The sequence below is a fragment of the Lemur catta genome, chromosome 16 (genome assembly GCF_020740605.2).
Source record: "Lemur catta isolate mLemCat1 chromosome 16, mLemCat1.pri, whole genome shotgun sequence".
NCBI lineage: Eukaryota > Metazoa > Chordata > Mammalia > Primates > Lemuridae > Lemur > Lemur catta.
The window spans coordinates 14,092,548-14,112,225 of record NC_059143.1 but is presented as its reverse complement, the minus strand read 5'-3'; the positions used below and the strand labels follow the sequence as shown (position 1 = coordinate 14,112,225).

General features: G+C 43.4%; 1 protein-coding gene across 2 annotated transcripts in view; it reads right to left on the bottom strand.

Moving 5' to 3' along the window:
- Positions 1-19,678, bottom strand: part of COLEC12 (collectin subfamily member 12) — a 163,626-nt gene that overhangs the window by 16,697 nt on the left and 127,251 nt on the right. For both annotated transcript variants that reach the window (XM_045527979.1, XM_045527980.1), the window contains 3 exons: positions 17,333-17,455; positions 10,157-10,255; positions 8,412-9,458 (listed from right to left, as the gene is read on the bottom strand). In XM_045527979.1, the coding sequence (XP_045383935.1) occupies positions 8,412-9,458; positions 10,157-10,255; positions 17,333-17,455 (1,269 nt within the window). The remainder of the gene's footprint in view (positions 1-8,411; positions 9,459-10,156; positions 10,256-17,332; positions 17,456-19,678) is intronic.

Sequence of the window (19,678 nt, the reverse complement as noted above, 5' to 3'; positions counted from 1 at the left end):
CACCTTATTCCAAGAGGAATAATCTACATATCAGGTGGGCTGTGGCTGCCAGTATGGAATAAATCATGAAGGGATCTGTCTTTCCTGACTCTACTGACACGAGTTGATGCAATGAGTCTCCTCATCGGCAAGCTGACTTTTTTCTGTTTAACCTAGGGAGGCTCACTAATTGCCCAGGCCAGTTGGTAAAGATAGGGAAGGTGGATTTTTCACAGCCAGATCTACCTCCTTTTAAAAATCAACTTAGTTCCTTTGTGTAGTTGAGAAATAGCATCCTAGATATTAATACTGGGGAAGGTGGCTGTGCATTCCCCCATAAAGGATGTAGCATTATGGAAAGTTCTAGTGAAAAAATACAATTTAGGCCAAAACAAAAAACCATATTCTAATATATGTAGAATAACAGCAAAATTAAAGGTAACTTTTCTTCTCAACTATTTCTGTTTAGTTTATGTTCTATTCAAGTCTTTTAGAAATTTTAATCTTTATTGTTTTCAAAAATTTTTGCCAATAATTAGTGTTTCTCAATCACTCCCCTCTGGGGTTGGTGCTCTACTCACAAGTTAAGGGAAGTGAGTTTACCTGCGACCATAAAACAGTGACTGTTCAGGGGCTTGTGTCCCTGTTCCAGCATATTGATGGACAGTTGGATTTCTTCCAGAACACCTTCCTCTGGTTTCTGACTGAGTTCCAAAGACATGCAACTCTCTCTTCCTCCTCTGCCATGAGTCTAAGACCTCCTTTGCCTGGGGTGACAGCTTCTCATTCATCTTCTTTCTTTCTGGGGTAGTTGATGGTGTCCAGCTATTTCCCTCTGGACTGGAAGTGGTTGTTGAACATCCCCACCCAGTCCACACGTAAGCCGTGGCTTATCTGAAGAGTGGTAATCAAACGTGGATCCCACAGACAGCACAAAATGCCAGCAGATGCAAATTTCCAGATCTTGTAAAGGAAGGGAGTAGATAGTGGGAGAAGATGCAAGTTTCTGCTTTTGATAATGATCTAAAATCCTACTTGTGGCCGGGTGTGGTGGCTCACACCTGCAATCCCAGCATTTTGGAAGGCTGAGATGGGAGGATCACTTGAGGCCAGGGGTTCAAGAACGGCCTGGGCAACAAAGGGAGACCCTGTCTCTCCCAAAATGAATGAATGAATGAATAAATAAATAAATAAATTCCTACTTGTGATGGATTTCCCAGCTGGATTAGTATAAAAACCAAATTTCCCCATACAAAGTATTAATACTACCATCCATCTTAAATAGGTTACCTGTCTCTCTCTTAATGAGATAGAGCTTAGCATTTATGGCTGGGGATAAACCGGCCAGCACGCTGTCACCCGTCTTCCTTCACAGCTGCCCCAGCTTTGCAAAAGCCACCAGGGAGCTGGCACTCGCTGCCCTCAGATGCTGGGTTACGGGAAAATGTGTGTCCTGTAAATAAGGCGGTTCATATAATGTACTTTGCTCATTAAGACAGGCTAGAAAAACAAAAAAAAGACAGGCTGGAAATTTGCTGTTTGTTTTTTTCTTTCTTTTAAAAAAATCATTGAGAAAAAGCTAGAGCCATTTTAAAAGTCAACACTGGATCCTCATAAAAAGTAGATTATTAATGCTAGAGTACATTTTCCTCTGGGACCTCGGGTACTGGTATTGCTTATTGGCATCTGGATAATCTCAGGCTTTTAGGTCTTACTTGAATCTTTTATTGGGCAGCTATGGAAGTGAAAATAAAATGAAATAAAATATAAGCTACCCTTATTGCCTTAAAACCAAAGAAAAAAAGAAAAGTTGTAGTATTAATGAGCTTGTGCAGTAATAACTTGAATTCAGGGTCGAGAAAATAGTAACGACACATGTGGAGGAGCATGTGGTGTCCCATGTGGAAGGACATTTGAGATTTGCTTTCAAACTGGCTGAAATTTTAAATGTCAAGGCCAAGTAGGTGGCTCGCTGGCTCAGGATTCTGAAATGCCAGGATACCCAAGTGGCTGGTAAAGCTGTCACAGGCCCCAGAAATGCCTGAATACGACCGATACCAGAACTCCGGGCAGCCCTGGCTTTGCACTGCCAGCCAAAGCCCCACCCTGTGTTCCCCACGTCCCCCTTGCTTTGGGAGCCTTGAAAACCTGAATTCTCTAAACAAGCAGTTCAAAGAGGACGGAAGGCTCTAAATCACTGTGCTGTTTCTGCTTTGGCAAACCAAACTGCAGGCCTTGACAAGTGCCCGGCCCTGTTTCCTACCCAAGATAAGTTTCAAATTTGTTTTTCAGCAAAACTGCTGGTGCTTAAGAGAAAGTGGAGAAACCGCTTTCATTCTTATTGCCATCCAGTAAGATGTTAATGCTCACTGGTGGTAAGACTGGAAGATAGACAAGGTAGGAAAAAAAAACCAAAAAACAGTGATAAAAGCCTCCTGCCGGATCCCCTGTGTGCTGTCCCCTGTCCTGCCAGCCTTCCTGTGCATCTTTCAAGCTTCAGCTCAAATGTCAACCCTTGTGGAAGCCTTAACGGTTGCTCTCCTGTAAATAAACTCCCTGTCATTTCAACCTCCCAAACATGTTATCTGTCCACGGTGTGAGCAGGGATTTGGGAACTAGACAGACCCGAGTTGGGCACTGTCTACCACTGACTAGCTGTCTGACCTTGGATAAGTTACTCAGGCTCTCTGTGCCTCAGTTTCCCTCCCTGCACATGAGGAATGCTAATAATTCCTACTTTAAAGAGATGTACCAATGAAAGCAGACAATTTCTCCAGGTGCTTAGCAGTGTGATCTAGCTGTCAGCAGCACTGGAGTCTGATTCATCTCCAGGGCTGGGCACGAGAAAGCCAGCATAAGTACTTTTAGGTCCAAATCAACCTTAACCCCATCTGTACGACTGTATTCTTTGTGTACATGAAGCTCTGTTTTGTTTTCCACCACAATGTACTGGCTACAGCTACAGCAGAAGGGAAATCTTTGATAGGAACTGAACTTATTCACACTTGGGTGTTACGCTGACCCCGTGCTAGGCACTGCCCTAAGTACTTTATATTGTCTCTTTGAGTCCTCATAGCTCTAAAGGGTACACACAGATGAGGAAACTGAGGCACATGGAGGATGAGGAACTTGGTACACAAATCCAGGCCTGTCCAATTCCAGAGCTCTTTTTCTTACTCATTAAATCTTATGCCTCTCTGGCTGGGCACAGTGGCTGACACCTGTAATCTCAGCACTTTGGGAGGCTGAGGCGGGAGGATTGCTTGAGGCCAGGAGTTTGGGACCAGCCTGGACAACACTGCAAGACCCAATCTCTAGAAAAAATAAAAAAAGTAGCCAGGCGTGGAGGTTGAGGCTGCAGTGAGCTATGATTATGCCATTGCACTCTAGCCCGGATGACAGAGCGAGATCTTGTCTCTTAAAAAACAAAAACAAAAAACGTATGCCTCTCTCAAAAGAGCAGAGAGGGAAAACATCTGATTGTACAGGAAGGATGCAACTGACACTCTCCCCAGCTTGCAGAGGAACAGCTCAGGATGTGGAGTAAACCGCCTATCCTGGAGTGTGTGTGAGAAGTCTTCTGTGTACCTAATTAGGACAAAAATCTTCACATTGTTTGTAACAGAAAAATAAGGCTTTCTTAACAAGGTTTTTTGGTTGGTGGATGTAGAGATGACTGTTGCCGGAATTCAACATGCAACTGAACATCTATTTCCACATTATCGCCCACCCCAGTACAGTCAGTCCACTTTGGCTCCCACTTCTGAGCAAGGCAAATGTCTCATGTGGCTGGACTGGACAGTGGGCACCGGTTCCTAAGCCAACAGGGATTTCCTGGAAAGCAGAGGATTCTGAATCTTGCAGAGGCCAGCCCCATACAAACTAATCCATCCTGTTTTGTCCCCCTTGCCCTCGTCCTCAGGGATGAGATCTGTACGTACAGAAGGAGGAAGGCGCTAGAGATGGAGAAGTGTGGAAGGAAACACTTGCATTCGGAACGGAGTTCTTCCCCTCAGTCTCTTGTTCTCTTGGAACACCGCGGGCACCCCTGCTCCGGGGACAGTTGAATAGACCGAATAGAAAGGGGGTAGCTTGGTGGGCTTGGGGAGTTTCTTACATCAACTCACAGAAAGTGCAGTGAACAAGACCAGGGATCAATGTAACATGGGAAAGCACAAACCAAGCTCTTAGGTGGTTCAGAGACACTGAGTCAGAAACCTCATTGTAATGGACACCCCCCACTTAGTGTGTCTACATGGGCCTTTTTCTGAACCTCCCTGGTCTTTACCAACATCCGTCTAGCTGCTCATGCCAACAACTTAGGAGACATCCCGTTCTTCTCTTTCCCTCACTCCCACAGGTGATCGGTCAGAGGGTCCTGCAGATCAGTCCCATCCAGCCACAGCCCCACCCCACACCCTGTGTTCCATTTCTGTCTACACCACCCCCAACTCCTCTGGCACACAGGTGCCTCCTGGCCGCCCCTTTGCATTTGGCACACTGGGTAGGGAGTTCCACAGCCCTGGGCACCAAACTTGGATAAGAAGGGGTTGGCACGGCCCCTTGAGTCTGTGCACCGCTCACCTCGGCAGAGGCTCGGCTGGAGGAGGCCAGTCAGGACCTCCCAAAGCAGGAGTCCTTGTTGTCAGGGCAACGGCAGGGCTGCCCTGGATTCCACGTGTAAGACTCCTCCTGAATGAGGAGACCCACCTCTCCCATGGCCACCGCTACCCTTCCATTCCAAGTCCCCGACGTCTGGTCCGTGCTCTCACTGCACCCCTGCCTCCACTGTCGCCCCCTGCAATCTACTGTCCTCCCAGCACCCAGAATGACCTTGTGAAAATACAAAGCAGATCATCTCACCACCTTGCTTCAAACTTCCCCCTCGCACTTAGGACAAAATCCCAACTCCCTGACCTTCGAGGCTCCTTCAGGGGTGGCCAGGTGCAGGGAGGAGGGCACACACTTTCAGTGACCACCCCCAGCGTTAACAGCACGGGCTTTGGCCCCAGACGGCTGGGCTCAAATTCTGTTTAGCTACTTTTTTTGTGTATAAACTTGAGCAAGTTACTTAAACCTCTCCAAGCCTTAATTTCCTCATCTATAAGCAGGAGATGGTATTATAAGTACCTCCTTCATAGAGTTGTCAGGATTCCCTAGGATGGTTTGCAAAAAGCACTCAGTACACTCACATTCCACATTAGCTGATAAAAAGAATCATAGTAGAAACATTAACTAATTTAAACACCAGGGTCTAATCTTCAACTACATGTACTTTTCTTGGCTGTAAAGCCATGTACTTTACTTAGCTGTAAAGCCATGCTGTCTACAAACTAAATATGTCAGAAGTTTCTCTGTAGAAGACAAGGTAACCATTAAGCTAATGGAATAATAAAAGTATGAAATTAACAGCTAGAAAATATCCAGAATACCATAATAAGATTGTCTAAAGGATCACAATTCCAAGAGACATTTAGAAAGCTCGTATTTTATGAAGTTGTACATCTGCTGCTGTCTGCCCTCCTTCTGAATTTAGATTGAGAAAGAATAGGGGAAAAAATCAAGCATGGAAGAATTTCCTGATCACCGGAAGGCCTATCCCTTATTCAGAGTATGGCTCATACCTACAATATCCCTGACCTGCAATTGTCTGGCCCCTCTAGAGTCGGGCACCTATATCACTCAGGGAAGCCATTATATTTTCAGGTAACATCCCTTTTTATAAAGAATATTCTATAAAACCAAAATTAATCTTCCTTTAACGAATACCCAGTGGTGATCCACAGACGGAGCAACTTTAAACAGTTGCAGACGGTTGTCCTGTTCCCTGCTAAGCAGGTGCTCTGATGGGTTAAAGCTCCCAGGCCCTCAACCCTTGTACATGGTTTCTAGACCTCATCACTCTGATCCTATTTTTCTGAGCATGCTGGTCTGTGAAAGTCTCTCCTGAAAGGGGCTTTCCAGAATAAACATTATCTTCCAGGGTTGGTCTTGGCATACTGAATGGAGTCAGATGTTACTTCCTTTATTTTGGATGTCAGATTCTTATGAACACACTTAAAGATCACATTCACTTCCCTGGAAGACACATTTAACTGCTTCCAATCAATTAAAACCATCATGCTTCATGCACGCTGCCTTCGGGCCATGTTCTCCCATCAACATTTGTCTGTTTGGTCTTACCCATTTATGAGCAGGGTTTTACATATATGCCTTATCTATTTCATTTGGTTGGCATCTTGTTACTATTGCAGCCTCTCTAGATCATTTTGGATTATGATTCTATCACCCACTCGTTAGCATATACAGTTTCATGTCACACAAGCTTTGGATTATCAGGTCATCCCCATCGTCCTGCTGTCACTGACAAAGCTGTGGAACAGAGTCCTGCCATACACCATCTGGACCAGCCTTCAGATTCATGGGGGCTCATTAACTAGCCACTCTCTGTACTTGGTTGTTTGACTAAATTGGCTCATGCTCTTGTGAATTCCTTCCCTTTGAATGTGGAAGCTATGACTTGCTTTTAACCCATAGAATCTGGCAAAGGTGATGGGCTGTCCTCTCGATTAGGCTGCAATATTTACGGCTCCATCTTAGCAGACTGGAGTGAGAAAGACTTCTTCGCTGGCCCTGAAGAAGCTGCAATATTGTGGGACGGCTGCATGGCAAGGACCTGGGGGTGGCCTCTATGAGCTGAGGGTGGTACCCAGCTAACAGCCAGAAGGAGAACAGGAACCTCAATCTCAGTCTTAAGAAGGTGAATTCTGCCAAGAACCTGAATGTGGAAATGAATCTTTCCCCAGTCGTGCTTCTGATGAAACTGCAGCCCCTCGATGAGTCTGCAGCCTGGTAAGACCCTGAGCAGAGGACCCCCCTAAGCTGCGCCTGAACTCCTGACCCACAGAAACTATTTGATAATAAATGGGTGTTGTGTTAAGCTACTGGGTTTGTGGTAATTTGGTATGCAGCATAGAAAACTAATACAAATAATAAATTCCCCAGCACCTACTTCCCCTTCTTGTTCTTAAGGGTATTGCTGACAAATGCCTTGGTGAAACCCAGACATGCTGTTTTTCATTCTCCTAGTTTAGCCAATTTAAAACTCTTCACATAAGGAAATAAGATTAGGTTCACCTGCCTTCTTAGTGAACTCATTCTGATGACTGCAGATTTCCTGAAAGCTCACAAATGACCCTTTGAATAATCTCTTCTCAAATTTTTCTTGGGCTTAAAGACCAATTTCCCATCTTATTTAGTGTGGAAAATCCACTTTAGCTTCTTATTTGAAAATCAGCACTACATTTGCTTGTAGCCTGTCTTCTGATGCCCTAAAATTCTCTTTATTTTAAGCTACCTAACGACAAGGACCAGATAGTCATCATTGTATACCCCAGAGTGTGAGCACAGCATCTTCCACACAGTACTTTCAACTTAAAACCTGTGAAAATAGCTTCAGGCTGAAAAATACTGTAAACATGGTTGCTGCAAATCCTGAAAAGGAGATGTAAGGCTAGGCATGGTGGCTCACGCCTGTAATCCCAGCACTTCAGGAGGCCAAGGTGGGAGGATTACTTGAGGTCATGAGTTCAAGACAAGCCACGGCAACATAGCAAAACCCTGTCTCTATAAAAAATAGAAAAATTAGTTGGGCATGAGCCTCTAGTCCCAGCTACTCTGGAGGCTGAGGTGGGAGGACTGCCGGAGCCCAGGAGTTTGAGGTTAGAGTGAGCTATGATCATGCCACTGTACTCCAACCTGCTGACAGAGTTTGACCCTGGCTCTAAATAAAAAAAGACAGAGTCAAGGACTTTCAATTTATATGGATGACCTGGATGATAGTAAAACTCAGATTTTATGTGCAAGTCACATTGTTTCCCTCCTCTGTGGTCTTATAGTTACTATGATGGCCATCCATCCATATGCTCATGACATGTGGAAATAGGACACCTTTAATGGTAGCTTTATGACCTAAAAGAATTAATCTTGCTTTCAGAGGAGTCCAATTTATATTGGCATTGAAATAGCTCAGGTACTGAAAAAATCCAAATAAACCAATCTTTTGTTCAACAAATAGGTGGAACACACTTGTTCTGGAGGTAGCCAGCTGCCATGTTGTCAGGATACTCAAGCAATTTCACCTGGTGAAGAACTGAGGCCTCCTGCCAAGAGCCATGTGAATAAGCCACATTGGAAGTATACCCTCCAGCCTCAGGCAAGCCTTCAGATCAGTGCAGCCCTGGCCAGTAACTGGACTATGAACTCATGAGAAATACTGAGTCAGGACCACTTGGCTAAGCCACTGCTAAATTCCTGATCCACAGAAACTAAGAGATAATAAATATTTAATGTTTAAATTGTGAAGTTTTAGCATAATTTGTTATGCAGCAATAGATAACTTATACAAACACAAATTCAGAATTTTGACTTACCTTGGAGTATTGTAAAATTCTTGATGAGCTGACCATGCTTGGAGTCCACCAGCTTCATTTCTTCCATAATCACCGATAAGTTGGCCACTTCAGTGTCTAACCTCGACCTCATCATATCTTGCTGCATCCTGAGAGAAACAGAATCCAAACGGATGTTGGCCAGTGTGTTATTCAAGAAGGTCAGATCATCCGTGTGTTTGGTTAGGGTATCCGTGCAAGTGGTCCTGACTTCATTCAGATTGCTGGTCAGCGTCCGCAGGTGGTGGGCTGTGTAACTGATGTTGCTAATGATGTTCACGATATCCGTCTCAAAGAGCTGGAAGCGTTCCTCCAGTTGGCTGAACTTGATGGCCGTTCTATTCTCCGCATCCTTGTGTGAGTCCTGAAGATCTTTCAGGTTCTGCTCGTTGGCCTGAGAGATAGTGGTGATGTTGTCCATCTGCCCTGTGAATGAGCTGAGCTGGCTGTTCATATCCTCCAGGGTGTCGTTGTTGGCTTTGGCCAAGGCGGAGTTGTTGGCAGCCAGCGTCTGCAAGCTCTGTACTTTCTCCTTCAGCCAATCGGTGTCCTTCTTGGCTTGAAGGAAAACCTGCTGCAGATTTTGGAAGTCGTTCTTGATTCGCTGGATAGCCTGACTTGTGTCATCCACAGACCGTTGCAGATTAGTGATGATGTTCCTCTGCTGCACCTGGGTCAGGTTCAGATTGTTGAGGTTCATAATGACCACGTTATGAGAATACATTTGATTCTGCAGATTGCCCTGGAGCACGCTGGTATCTTGCTGCAGATTCGTGACGTAGCCGTTATACGCCTGGAGGGTTTTGTTTACAGCGGTGATGAGGAAAGAGTTATTCTCCAAAGTTTCTTTCAGTTGACTCTGCCTGTCCACCAGTGCGTCCCCACTGGCCTGTAACTTCTCCAGCGTATCTTTGTTCTTGCTGGTTTTCTCTGTAATCTCACGAAGTTGCTGACGGAGGTCCAGAATGTCTGATCTGAAGGTGGAAAGTTCTGAATTGGTGCTTATAGCTTTCTTTCCAGTTTGGTCCCCTGGAATAAGAAATGTGTGTTACTTAGGTTGGTGGTATGGAGAAGTGTTCAGGGCAAGGTCAAAGATCCCAAAGACCATGCACTGTATTACAGATATAAAATTTGTGGTATTTGCAGATGGCTGTGCATTAGCAAAGTAGATATGTATCTATTAAAACTTACTGGTTCCTGGGAAATCAGAAAGGGTGCTCAGTACTAGGACCAACAAACTTGGGTGAACATTTTCTCAAAGAGGGAGGGGAAATGGACTGAATTCCCGGGCACTGGGCATGGTATCAAGAAGAAAACCTTTTAAATGTACTAAAATTCTTTTTTAAAAAGTGAAAACAAAAATCAAGGAAGAGAAAAGGCTGGGCTTTTTTATTTTTATAAATTAATTTCTACAATTCTTTCATGTAGTATAAAATATTTCAAAATAGGAATTTATTTGTGACTTTTTTTCAGTCAGGATTGATATTCAGATTTTATTTGGCCCATAATAGTTTTTTGGTTGGGATCTAACTCCAAAAATTGGTCCTTAACTTTGAAACGTAAAAGTCTGAATTAAATTGTGAGGGAAGGCTCAACACACAACAGAAAAACGGAATGTCCTTCTGGGTGAGTGGGAGTTTACAGCAACATCATTCTGAAAGGCTCTTGTCATTTACCCAAAGTAGAGTCAGGGGGTTCCACTTAAGGGTTCACTGTTATCATATTACCTAATTTCTTCAGGTCACTTTCCACAGCTGTGAGCTTGTCATCATAGGTTTGGCGAGATGTCTCCATGCCACCTGTGACATTGTCCATTTTCTCTACAACTAAGATTCGGAAAGTGATGCATTAGTACACATACCTGCTCATATTTTATTTTTTAGTTTCAAAACAGGAGATCATTTCACTACAGAATAAAGGAAACAGATTGAACAAAATGTATAACTGAAATCAAATATGGAAAAAAGGCCATTCTTTTAGAAAAACAAATAACTTACTTGTTACAAAGCCCAATGGCATAATTTACTTGGTGGAGAATTGTATGTTTTTAACTGTTCTTATGATTCTGTAATGCCTTGGATGTTTCAGAAATGGTTCGAAACAAATTTTAAAAACTTGCTGCATTTAGAAGTCCTCAATCTGCATTATTTCCTATGTTAATTTCCATGAATGGAGGCATACCACACTTTGATCATGTGTAAAACCTTGGCACTCACCATCCTCCCTCACATTCCTGGCAGGTGGGACTCAATCACCTAGACGGGGAGCCCATTGGCAAAGCACACCTAGCTCAAGTCTGTACACAAAGTCATCATAGAACGGACGCCAAGGGATGCCAGGAGCATTTGCCACTTTCTGTCACGAGTTCCACCAGGGGGCCCTGAAAATCTGCTTTTTGGTAGTGATAACTGAATCTGTGCCTTATCAGTTCTCAAGTAGATGCCTAAGTGGTGTTTCCAAACAACGATTTACCAAGTAGGTTTTTTTTTTTAAAAGCATTTTCTTGATTGTACACGATAGGGCAAGTTAGTGATGCAGTGCTCCATAAAAGCTTCATTCTCATCCATCCTGAGAAGGCAGTAAATCTCAACGGTTAAGAATTCAAGTGTATGTTTCTAAAATGTCTAACAAGAGGCTATTTCTCCAGAAGTGACTCCTGTGAGATCCAACTTCTAGCAGCCTGGGATCAAATCTGACTGTCCTTCTTGGTATCAATAAGTTTTACGAAAAAAAAAAAAAAAAGACTTTTTAAAAAGTGTGAATATGCTTTGCATATTAATTGTGAGCTAATGGATCCAATTTATTTTATTCATCAAGTGTTGTACCCACGCATGATTGTGTGAGAAGATTCTCCTGGCTCGTATCAGGAAGAAGAAGTAAGTTCCCATGTGTTTGTGTGACCCAAGATGAACCGGCTCTGTGGATCCTGGAACTGTCCCTAGAGAAGCTATGTTCTCCCTCAAGCATCTACATCCTGGCTGTCATGGAATGTGTGCACTGCACCAAATGTCCCCCCCCTCCCCCCCCCCCGAGCCTTCCCACGTGCTCTTCTCTGCACCTAGAATCTTCTTCACTGGCCTCTTCACCAAGGTAAGTCCCACTTGCTCTTCAACACTCTGCTCATCACTGGGCGGTCACCAGGACACTCTGCTGAGGTGCATCTTGCAGAATTCTCTTGGCAAGTAGTCCTTTCCCTGCTACGGGACTCACTGAACTGTGTTGTTGTGGCTTATTTACTATGAGACCATTTAGGGCAAGAAAATTTGTATTCAGTTTTATCTCCAGCTCTTAGCTCAGTGTGCAGCACTTAGTAGGTGTTCAAGGAATATTCATTTATTATGCCATTTATTCCAGTAAGTGACAATCTGCCTGCTGGCTGCCAAGGCCTGTGAAAAATCAGCTCAGCTGGTCATGCAAACGTACATACTAACCAACCACCACAGGGAGGCCTCAGCATTGGCAATGAGAATGACATTGAATAATTATTATTTTTAAAATTATTATTAATATAAGGACACAGAGGTATAGTTACAATAATCTGTACCCTCAGGGTTGTTTGACAGGCATGCATACTCCTAAATCCCTGGAAACCCTGAAGAATAAAATATTTTGTATATGTTTTTAGCAAAGCTAAAATTTTTAAAACCTAAAATACAGAATGTTTACAAGTTTAGGTTCAGTTTTGATTCTGAAATCAAAACATATGCCTCAGCCTGTCCTCAAACCACACACAGGATCTAAGTCCTGCCCTTCTTTCCTGGAAGCCAAAGAAACCTCTAAATATGCTGACACTCAGTCATTTTCTACCCTCTCTAATTTTTTCAACCATTTTTGTTTTAAAAAATACAGAACTGTCACAGACAGATAATTCAGGTTTGCATAGAACAAATACAAAAGGAATATATACATTCATTAAAAAAAGACCCAAAAGACCTGTTTACTGTGTCTTCTGTGCAGCAAAGACACTACCTACCCTGCCCACAAGTGCTAATGAACTAGTTAACACGTGCCGGAGTGTGTGTGTGTCTGTTTAAAATTAGGACCTGGATACAAAGCTGCACACTTTCAGGTTGCAATGCTCGAACTTGCACAACAATACCAGACGGGTGGAGATCCAGAACTAACACTTGCTGTGATAGCACGCTGCATTTTCACTGGGTTTTTTTTTTGTTTTATTTTTCTTCCTTTTCCCTCCTTTGTTCTGAATTTATTAGCACAAATGCTCAATTCGGAACACAGTGGCAGAGCCATCCTGTCTCATCCTGGAACTCCCAGTCTATCAACACGGACTGCGGTTTGTAGATCATTCCCGTCTGAGGACAATGAACAGGAGACACAGGGGTTACCAGCAGTCTGGTTCCTCATGGGCTCCCTTTCACTAGAAACTGTTTCTTGACATAGAATTTTTCTTCAGAATATCAGAATTTCAGGCATTATACCTGAAGAGTTGTCCCTCTTCAAGTACCCAAAGTGTACTTCTTCTCTAGGCTATTCCGACAATGACACTTTTCCTATAAAAGCTCTTAGCTGTTATCCCTTGGCCTGGGCTACTAACCTCCTCTTCCCTTGTCTCGATTCCACTCGTCCTTTAAGGTCCACTCCATGGCTCAGCACCCCATTGTACTCAGCCTCGGCTACGATTCCACCCCTTTGCACAGCAGCTCAAACTTTCTTTGACTAATGATAATAGCCTCGATTTACTGAGTGCCTGCTCTTTGCCAGATATACTGCACCACCACTGCAGTTAATCCTCACAATTGCAATTTTACACATGAAGAAATTGGGGTTTCCGCATCTATAAAAGAGATCTTCAGTGACGAAGTAGGAGGATACCAGGCTGGAAAATCCAACCCCAAAATCCATGCTCTTTCTACAACTTCACATTGCCTCATTTAGTACTTCCCCCCGCCCCAAATCTGGTTTCCTCCAATAAAGAATCTCTTGAAGGGAAAAATTATGCCTCTTTATGTTCTCTGTAAAGTCATCACCAGATGTGCCACTTAGGGGGCATCGTGCTAGACTCTGAGGATATGAGAGACTCAGGCTGTGGTCTCAGCCCTGAGGACAAGGAACAGGAACAGAGCACAGAGCTGCTACCTGGTGCTCACAGGTGTGTGTAGCAGACTGATCACGGTACTGTGGGATAAACATACCCTCTCACTGGTCCCTGGGACTTCCCGGTAACATCAGTTACATGCTTCTGGAATTTAGTAAAGGCATTTCTACCTTGAACAATATTTTAGGTTTTCTTACAGAAATACAGATAATTTGGTTGTAGGGTGTTACCCTGGATCCTACAGGGCTCTACATCGTGATGCGACGTGCACTTTGAAAGCCTATTTGTACAGTTGCGGCTGGTACCTTGGCAGAGGGTAGCAGCAAAGCAGCTATTCTATGGCTAGAAATGAAGAGTTAAGGGAGATATTTACTCAGAAAGATTCAGATTTCTGTCTTTTTACCTTATCCTAATTCCCTGACGAAGGCTGCCTGCTGGGCAGGGCAATGGAGTAGGATTTTCCTACTGTGGGAATATTCCGGAGAAAACATGACCCATTGAACTTAAGCCATGGCTCCTGCCGTGGAAGCTCCATCACTAATGATAAAAGCCCAGGGCAGAGGACGTCCCAAGCTGTAACCGTCCCAGAACATGTTTTCTGCAAAGTGGCTGACGTGCCTCACGGCCACCACCACCATACAGACCCTGTCTGGGTGACTAAGTGATTCTCTGGCTTGTTCAGCCAATTCTCTAGAAGGTACTTTGTTATATTCTAACTTGTAGCTGTGTAAGTGACATAAAAGGAGAAGAACAGTTTTGAGGAAAATGGTATAAATAAAGGAGTTTCTGTTCATTTCCTTTCAACTTCTCCTTCAGAGAAACACCTTATTGTGCTTCTGTCACTGAATATTCTCTTCTGTCTTTCTTTTCTTAATGGAGAGAGACTTCAAAGCGAGATGTGTGAAGGGAGAACGGTCTTATCTTTGTGTCTCTTACAAGGTTGGGTTACTAGAACCTTATCAGCAAGAGAGAGGAGTCAGGGTATAAGAAAGAGAAAGCACATCTGGAAAACATCAACATTTTAGTTCATTAATGCCGTGTTTGGAAACCAAAAGTGCATGTTGTATTATCTTCTCTCTGTCAGCAGAGGCCTGCGGGAGGGGGGCGCTGCAGGAGAGGAAAGAGGGACATCAGCTTGCCTCCTTGCACTGGCTCCCGCTTCTCTTCTCCCTTTGTTTTGGGGAGACTGCGCCCGCAGGGCAAGCCACCCTCTAACATTTTAGGTTTCAGGAGCAGCAATCCCCTACATGCAGTTGACTCAGAGGTCCAGGGGCATCTACAGTTTGTCTTAGTGGAAGTCATCCCTAATCCACAATCCATGCTCCATCCATCCTCCCATTACTTCATTCAGCAAACTTTCCTGGGGACTTGTTAAATGCCATGCGGCTAGGTGCTAGTGGGAGATATAATAAATAAAAGATAGTCTTCTGTCTTCATGGAAATGTATGGTTTGGGTGGTGAGGCGGACAAGCCCACCAGCCCTCACGATGCAAATGACAGCTCGGAGTCAATAAAGGCTGCCGAGAGAGCAAACAGGTGGGGCCTTCGCTCGGCCTTCAGGGCCTTCCTGCAGGACATATGTCCAACGGGACATGATGGGCAAGGAAGAGGCAGAGAACAGGTGTCTAGGCAAATGGACCAGCACACCCAAAACATGTCAGAGCTGCGAAGGACTTTCAAAAGTGGGTAAAAATGGAAGAAATATTTGTACCTTAAACAAACAAACAAACAAGGCCCTTTTCTTTGGATCTTTCTACATAATTCTGAAGGCATAAAGGTCCTGGATCTTATTTCCTAGTACTGTGGTTCCCAACTCCCAGTACTGGTCCATGGCCTGCCAGGAACTGGGCCACATAGCAGGAGGCCAGTGGGGGGTGGTGGCAGTGGGAGTGGGGGGCAAGCAAAGTCCCACCTGCACCCAGAGCTGCTCCCCATCACTCCCATCACTGCCTGAGCCCTCCCCGCCCCCTGTCAGATCAGCAGTGGCATCAGACCCTCATAGGAGCAGGAACCCCACTGCAAACTGGGCATGGGAGGGATCCAGGTTGTCCGCTCCCCATGAGAATCCAATGCCTGATGATCTGAGGTGGAGCCGAGGCGGTGACACCCCCACCTTCCCACCCTCCCACTCCCATCCATGGAAAAACTGTTTTCCATGAAACCTGTCTCCAGTGTCAAAAAGGTTGGGGACCACTGTCCTAGCAGAAGTAAAAATTACAAAATGTTATATATTCACCAAACCATTCTCATCTCTCTTTTAGTAGTAAATGTTATCACATAGTATAAGCCTTAAAGGTACTTATTAAATGGCTGTTTGATTTCAAGCTTTTCCTTTACGTTGGCTCACCAGGAAAAGTCATGGAGAGGTGAGTAATGACCTAAATAATCTACTAAAGGAAGAGAGAGAGTCTGAATTACCTGGGACATAGAAAACTGTCCTTTCCTCCACTGGGTTCCCACCCACCTCTCTGCCCAGCCTTAATCATGATTTAATAACCTTTCTTAATCACATACTGTTTGCTGCTTCATCTGAAAATGTAAGACACTGCAGGTTATGTTAACTCATCACAAACGAAGAAAATGATCTGGTAATTTTCCAGATTTCCATTGCCCCAATTCGTCAGTCAACACACTCTGTGATTCACATTGTTTACCATGTATATGGCCTTAGCGATGCGGGTAAAAAGCCTTAACTGTTCTGAGGATTTTTAGCATGTTTTGCCATTGTGACGGCTAGAGCTATGTAAATGCAATTAAGAAGCAAGGAACAGAGAAATATAGCTACTATCTACTGGGACCAACTATAGGACAGGTAGTTCATTATGTCATCTTTGCTTATCCACACCACCTTGAAAAGTGGCATTATTATTGCCATTTTACACATAAGAAATCAGAAAATCTAAGAGGTCATGAAGCCACATAGAAGACACAGCATGATGCCTGGCATGCTAGTAAGCACTTACTAAGCATGCACAATTGTATTAAAAATGGTAGGATCAGGAATTAAGCTTGGACTGTCTGGCTCTGAAGCCCATTGGGAATCCACTTTGAATCTGTCTCCTCCTAGGTCAGGCCTGTGAGCCACGGAACAGAGAAGGGAATGTGTGGGGAATTCTCCACTTGCGAATCTGTCAATTCCGAGGACAGGCAGCTGAGGGAAGACCGTGACGATCCGCAGACTCCACGCCTGCCTCTGTGCGGAAACCAGACGGACGTGTCTGTCTCCTGTGTCTCTGACAGCGGGGGCTTCCCCGGCTGTTTCTATAAAAGGGTTTATGTAGTTTGGGATTCTGAGTCATGACACCTTCTACCTGTGGTCTCTGAAAGGGGTGTTGGAGGCAGGGGAACCTCCTTTGTCTGCATGTCTGGAGGAATCAGGTGACGACCCTGCCCCTGCCATGAACCAGACACTTTTAGGAATTAGATGGCCAATCTCTGGGTGAAGTCGGTCTTGTGTTTTGTTGATCCTCCATCAATACGGGTTTTCCTGTGTGCTCACTCCAGGGTTTCCATAAAGCCTCATAGACATAAGATGGAAAAAAATACAAATAAAGGAAGAGGGAGTAGTAGCTAGAAATAGGTAGGAAAAAGCAGCAAAGAGGAAAAGATCTTTATAACTCTTAGAGGACCATTATTATTGTTGAAATGGATCAAAAGCAATTACTATTTCTCCCCTTTCTGATCCCATAGCTATAAGAATCTCAAGACACAGAGTTTATCATGTTGCTAAATTTTGCCTATGAGTTGTATGAGTGAAGTATTTCAGACTTGTAAAGGTGAATTTTTTCATGCTTAACTTGATAGAGGAACACTTGCTATTTGGAAGAAAAAAGGACAGCGTACTTACCTTTATATCCCAAAATGGCTACTGTGATCGTTAGCAAGGCACACAAAATATACAATAATATGATAGAAAACTTCAGCGCCCAGTTATTTTTACATTTGGTACATTGTGTTCCTTCCTGAATACCTGTAAGAAAAGTCAGATTTTAGTAATAGGAAACAAAAACACCATTTCAAAAAGTATCTTTTTGCATTTTGGTTCAAATACTGTGACTAAGAATAATTTTTAGTTATTCCTTACTATACTATAAGAAGCATTTTAAAATCAAATATATGACTTTAGCAACATGAGCACTTTAAGCATTATCATGTTATTTTAATTGGATTTAATGACTTAAAAATAGCACATAACTTTGTCTCATGAAATACAGTCATGTGTCCATTAACAACGCAGGGATACGTTCTAAGAAATGCATCCTTAGGGGATTTTGTTGTTGTGTGAGCATTATAGAGTGTACTTATACAAATCTAGATGGTATAGCTTACTACACACCTAGGCTTATGGTACAGCCTCTTGCTCTCATGCTACAAACCTGTACAGCATGTTACTGTATTGAATGTGGTAGGCAACTGTAACACAATGGTAAGTATTAGTGCATCTAAACGTAGAAAACATTCAGTAAAAATATAGTTTTATAATTTTATAGTACCACCATCGTATATGTAGTTCATTGTGGACTGAAATGTTGTTATGTGGCACATGACTGTAGTTTCAAATCAAATTCCATTATAACTGCAATTATTATTTCAATAAAAAATCTTTATATGACAAAAGACTTAAAACACCCAAATTTACTTGTTTCAGACATTATTGGACCTATGGAAATTCAAAGACAACCCCCAAAAATATGATTTGTCCCTTTATGTTTGTTTCAGTGGTGTGTTGGAGCTGGTTTCTACTGGCTTGTGAGAGCCAACTGTTAAAGTTGTAAGAATTTTGGGAGCTGGTTGTTAAACTACTAGTAGCCTGAAATCAGCCCTGGAGGGAGTATTTACACCATGGAAATTGGCAAACACTACAAGTTAGGACAACCTCCTCCCAGACAACTGGTTTACTAGCATGTCACTGGCTGCAATGTACTATATGAACTACAGCAGAAAATACACGTAATTTTATGATTAGGTGCTCAATATATAACCATTTTTGTGCATTACATGTATACAAAAAAAACAGACACTGACCCTTATTTATCACAGTGATTTGAATAATGACTATGGAACAAACAGAAACACCAGACATTTTTGATTAAGAGGAGGTAAATTTTTACTGCTTACAGTTCAACTTTCCGAAAAACATTCAAACCAGCATCATTGCTGCAAATGATTCCAAAAAATAACCCACAAAAGGGGAATTTCCATCTGATTGATTAGAAACACAGAAGACAAAGACCGTGGACATTTTGATGTGAAAATCACATTGCAGGGAGTATCGGGAGACTCCTGTTTTCCTGCGCTGTTTCCCTATCTGTGTCTTGCTAATAGCGTCCCCCAGGAGCAACAGCACATAAAGGACTGATCTCCTGTAATTGTGCTCAATAACTTTTGATGGGTAAGTCATGAAGATTAAGCCACAGTTGAAGTTTCTCTCCTCTGGTTTGTAATTTTACGCATAGTGCCCTTCCTCAGTGAAAAGAGTTCTTCAGCTGTGTTTAATGCAAAATGATGAGAGAAACAACATATAACAATGACTCGAATTTAGCTTCCAGGGCTCAGCCAATCCCTTTGGCTAAAGACACACGGGGAGGGGGTCTGCTCTGTCTGTTTCATGACTTAGAGCAGCGCTTCTCAAACTTTGAGGTGCATCAGAATCACTCCAAGAGCTTGTTAAAACACAACTTTCTGAACTCAGGAGGTCTGAGAAGGGGCCTGAGAATGTGCATTTCTAACAAGCTCCCAGGGGATGCTGAAGCGGCCGGTCGAGGGACCACACTTGAGAACGGTGCTTCTCAAACTCTAAAGTGCTTACGAATCACATTGTTGAAGGACAGGTTCTGGCTCAGCAGGACTTTGCAGACCATACTTCCAGGAGCAAGGGTTTAGTTTAGAAGATGGTCATGATGGATCAACCTTGGGTTAGCTGATTCCTTGAAGGTGACGCAGTAAAATCTCAGTGATCACACAGAGTAAATCAGCTTCTTAGTGTTACAATTTTCCCATTTTTTTAAACTCCCTTTCCTTTCTGTTCTACTTTTTTTTTTTTTTTTTTTTTTTTGAGACAGAGTCTCACTCTGTTGCCTAGGCTAGAGTGCGGTGGCGGCAGCCTAGCTCACAGCAACCTCCAACTCCTGGGCTCAAGCGATCCTTTTGCCTCAGCCTCCCGAGTAGCTGGGACTACAGGCATGCGCCACCA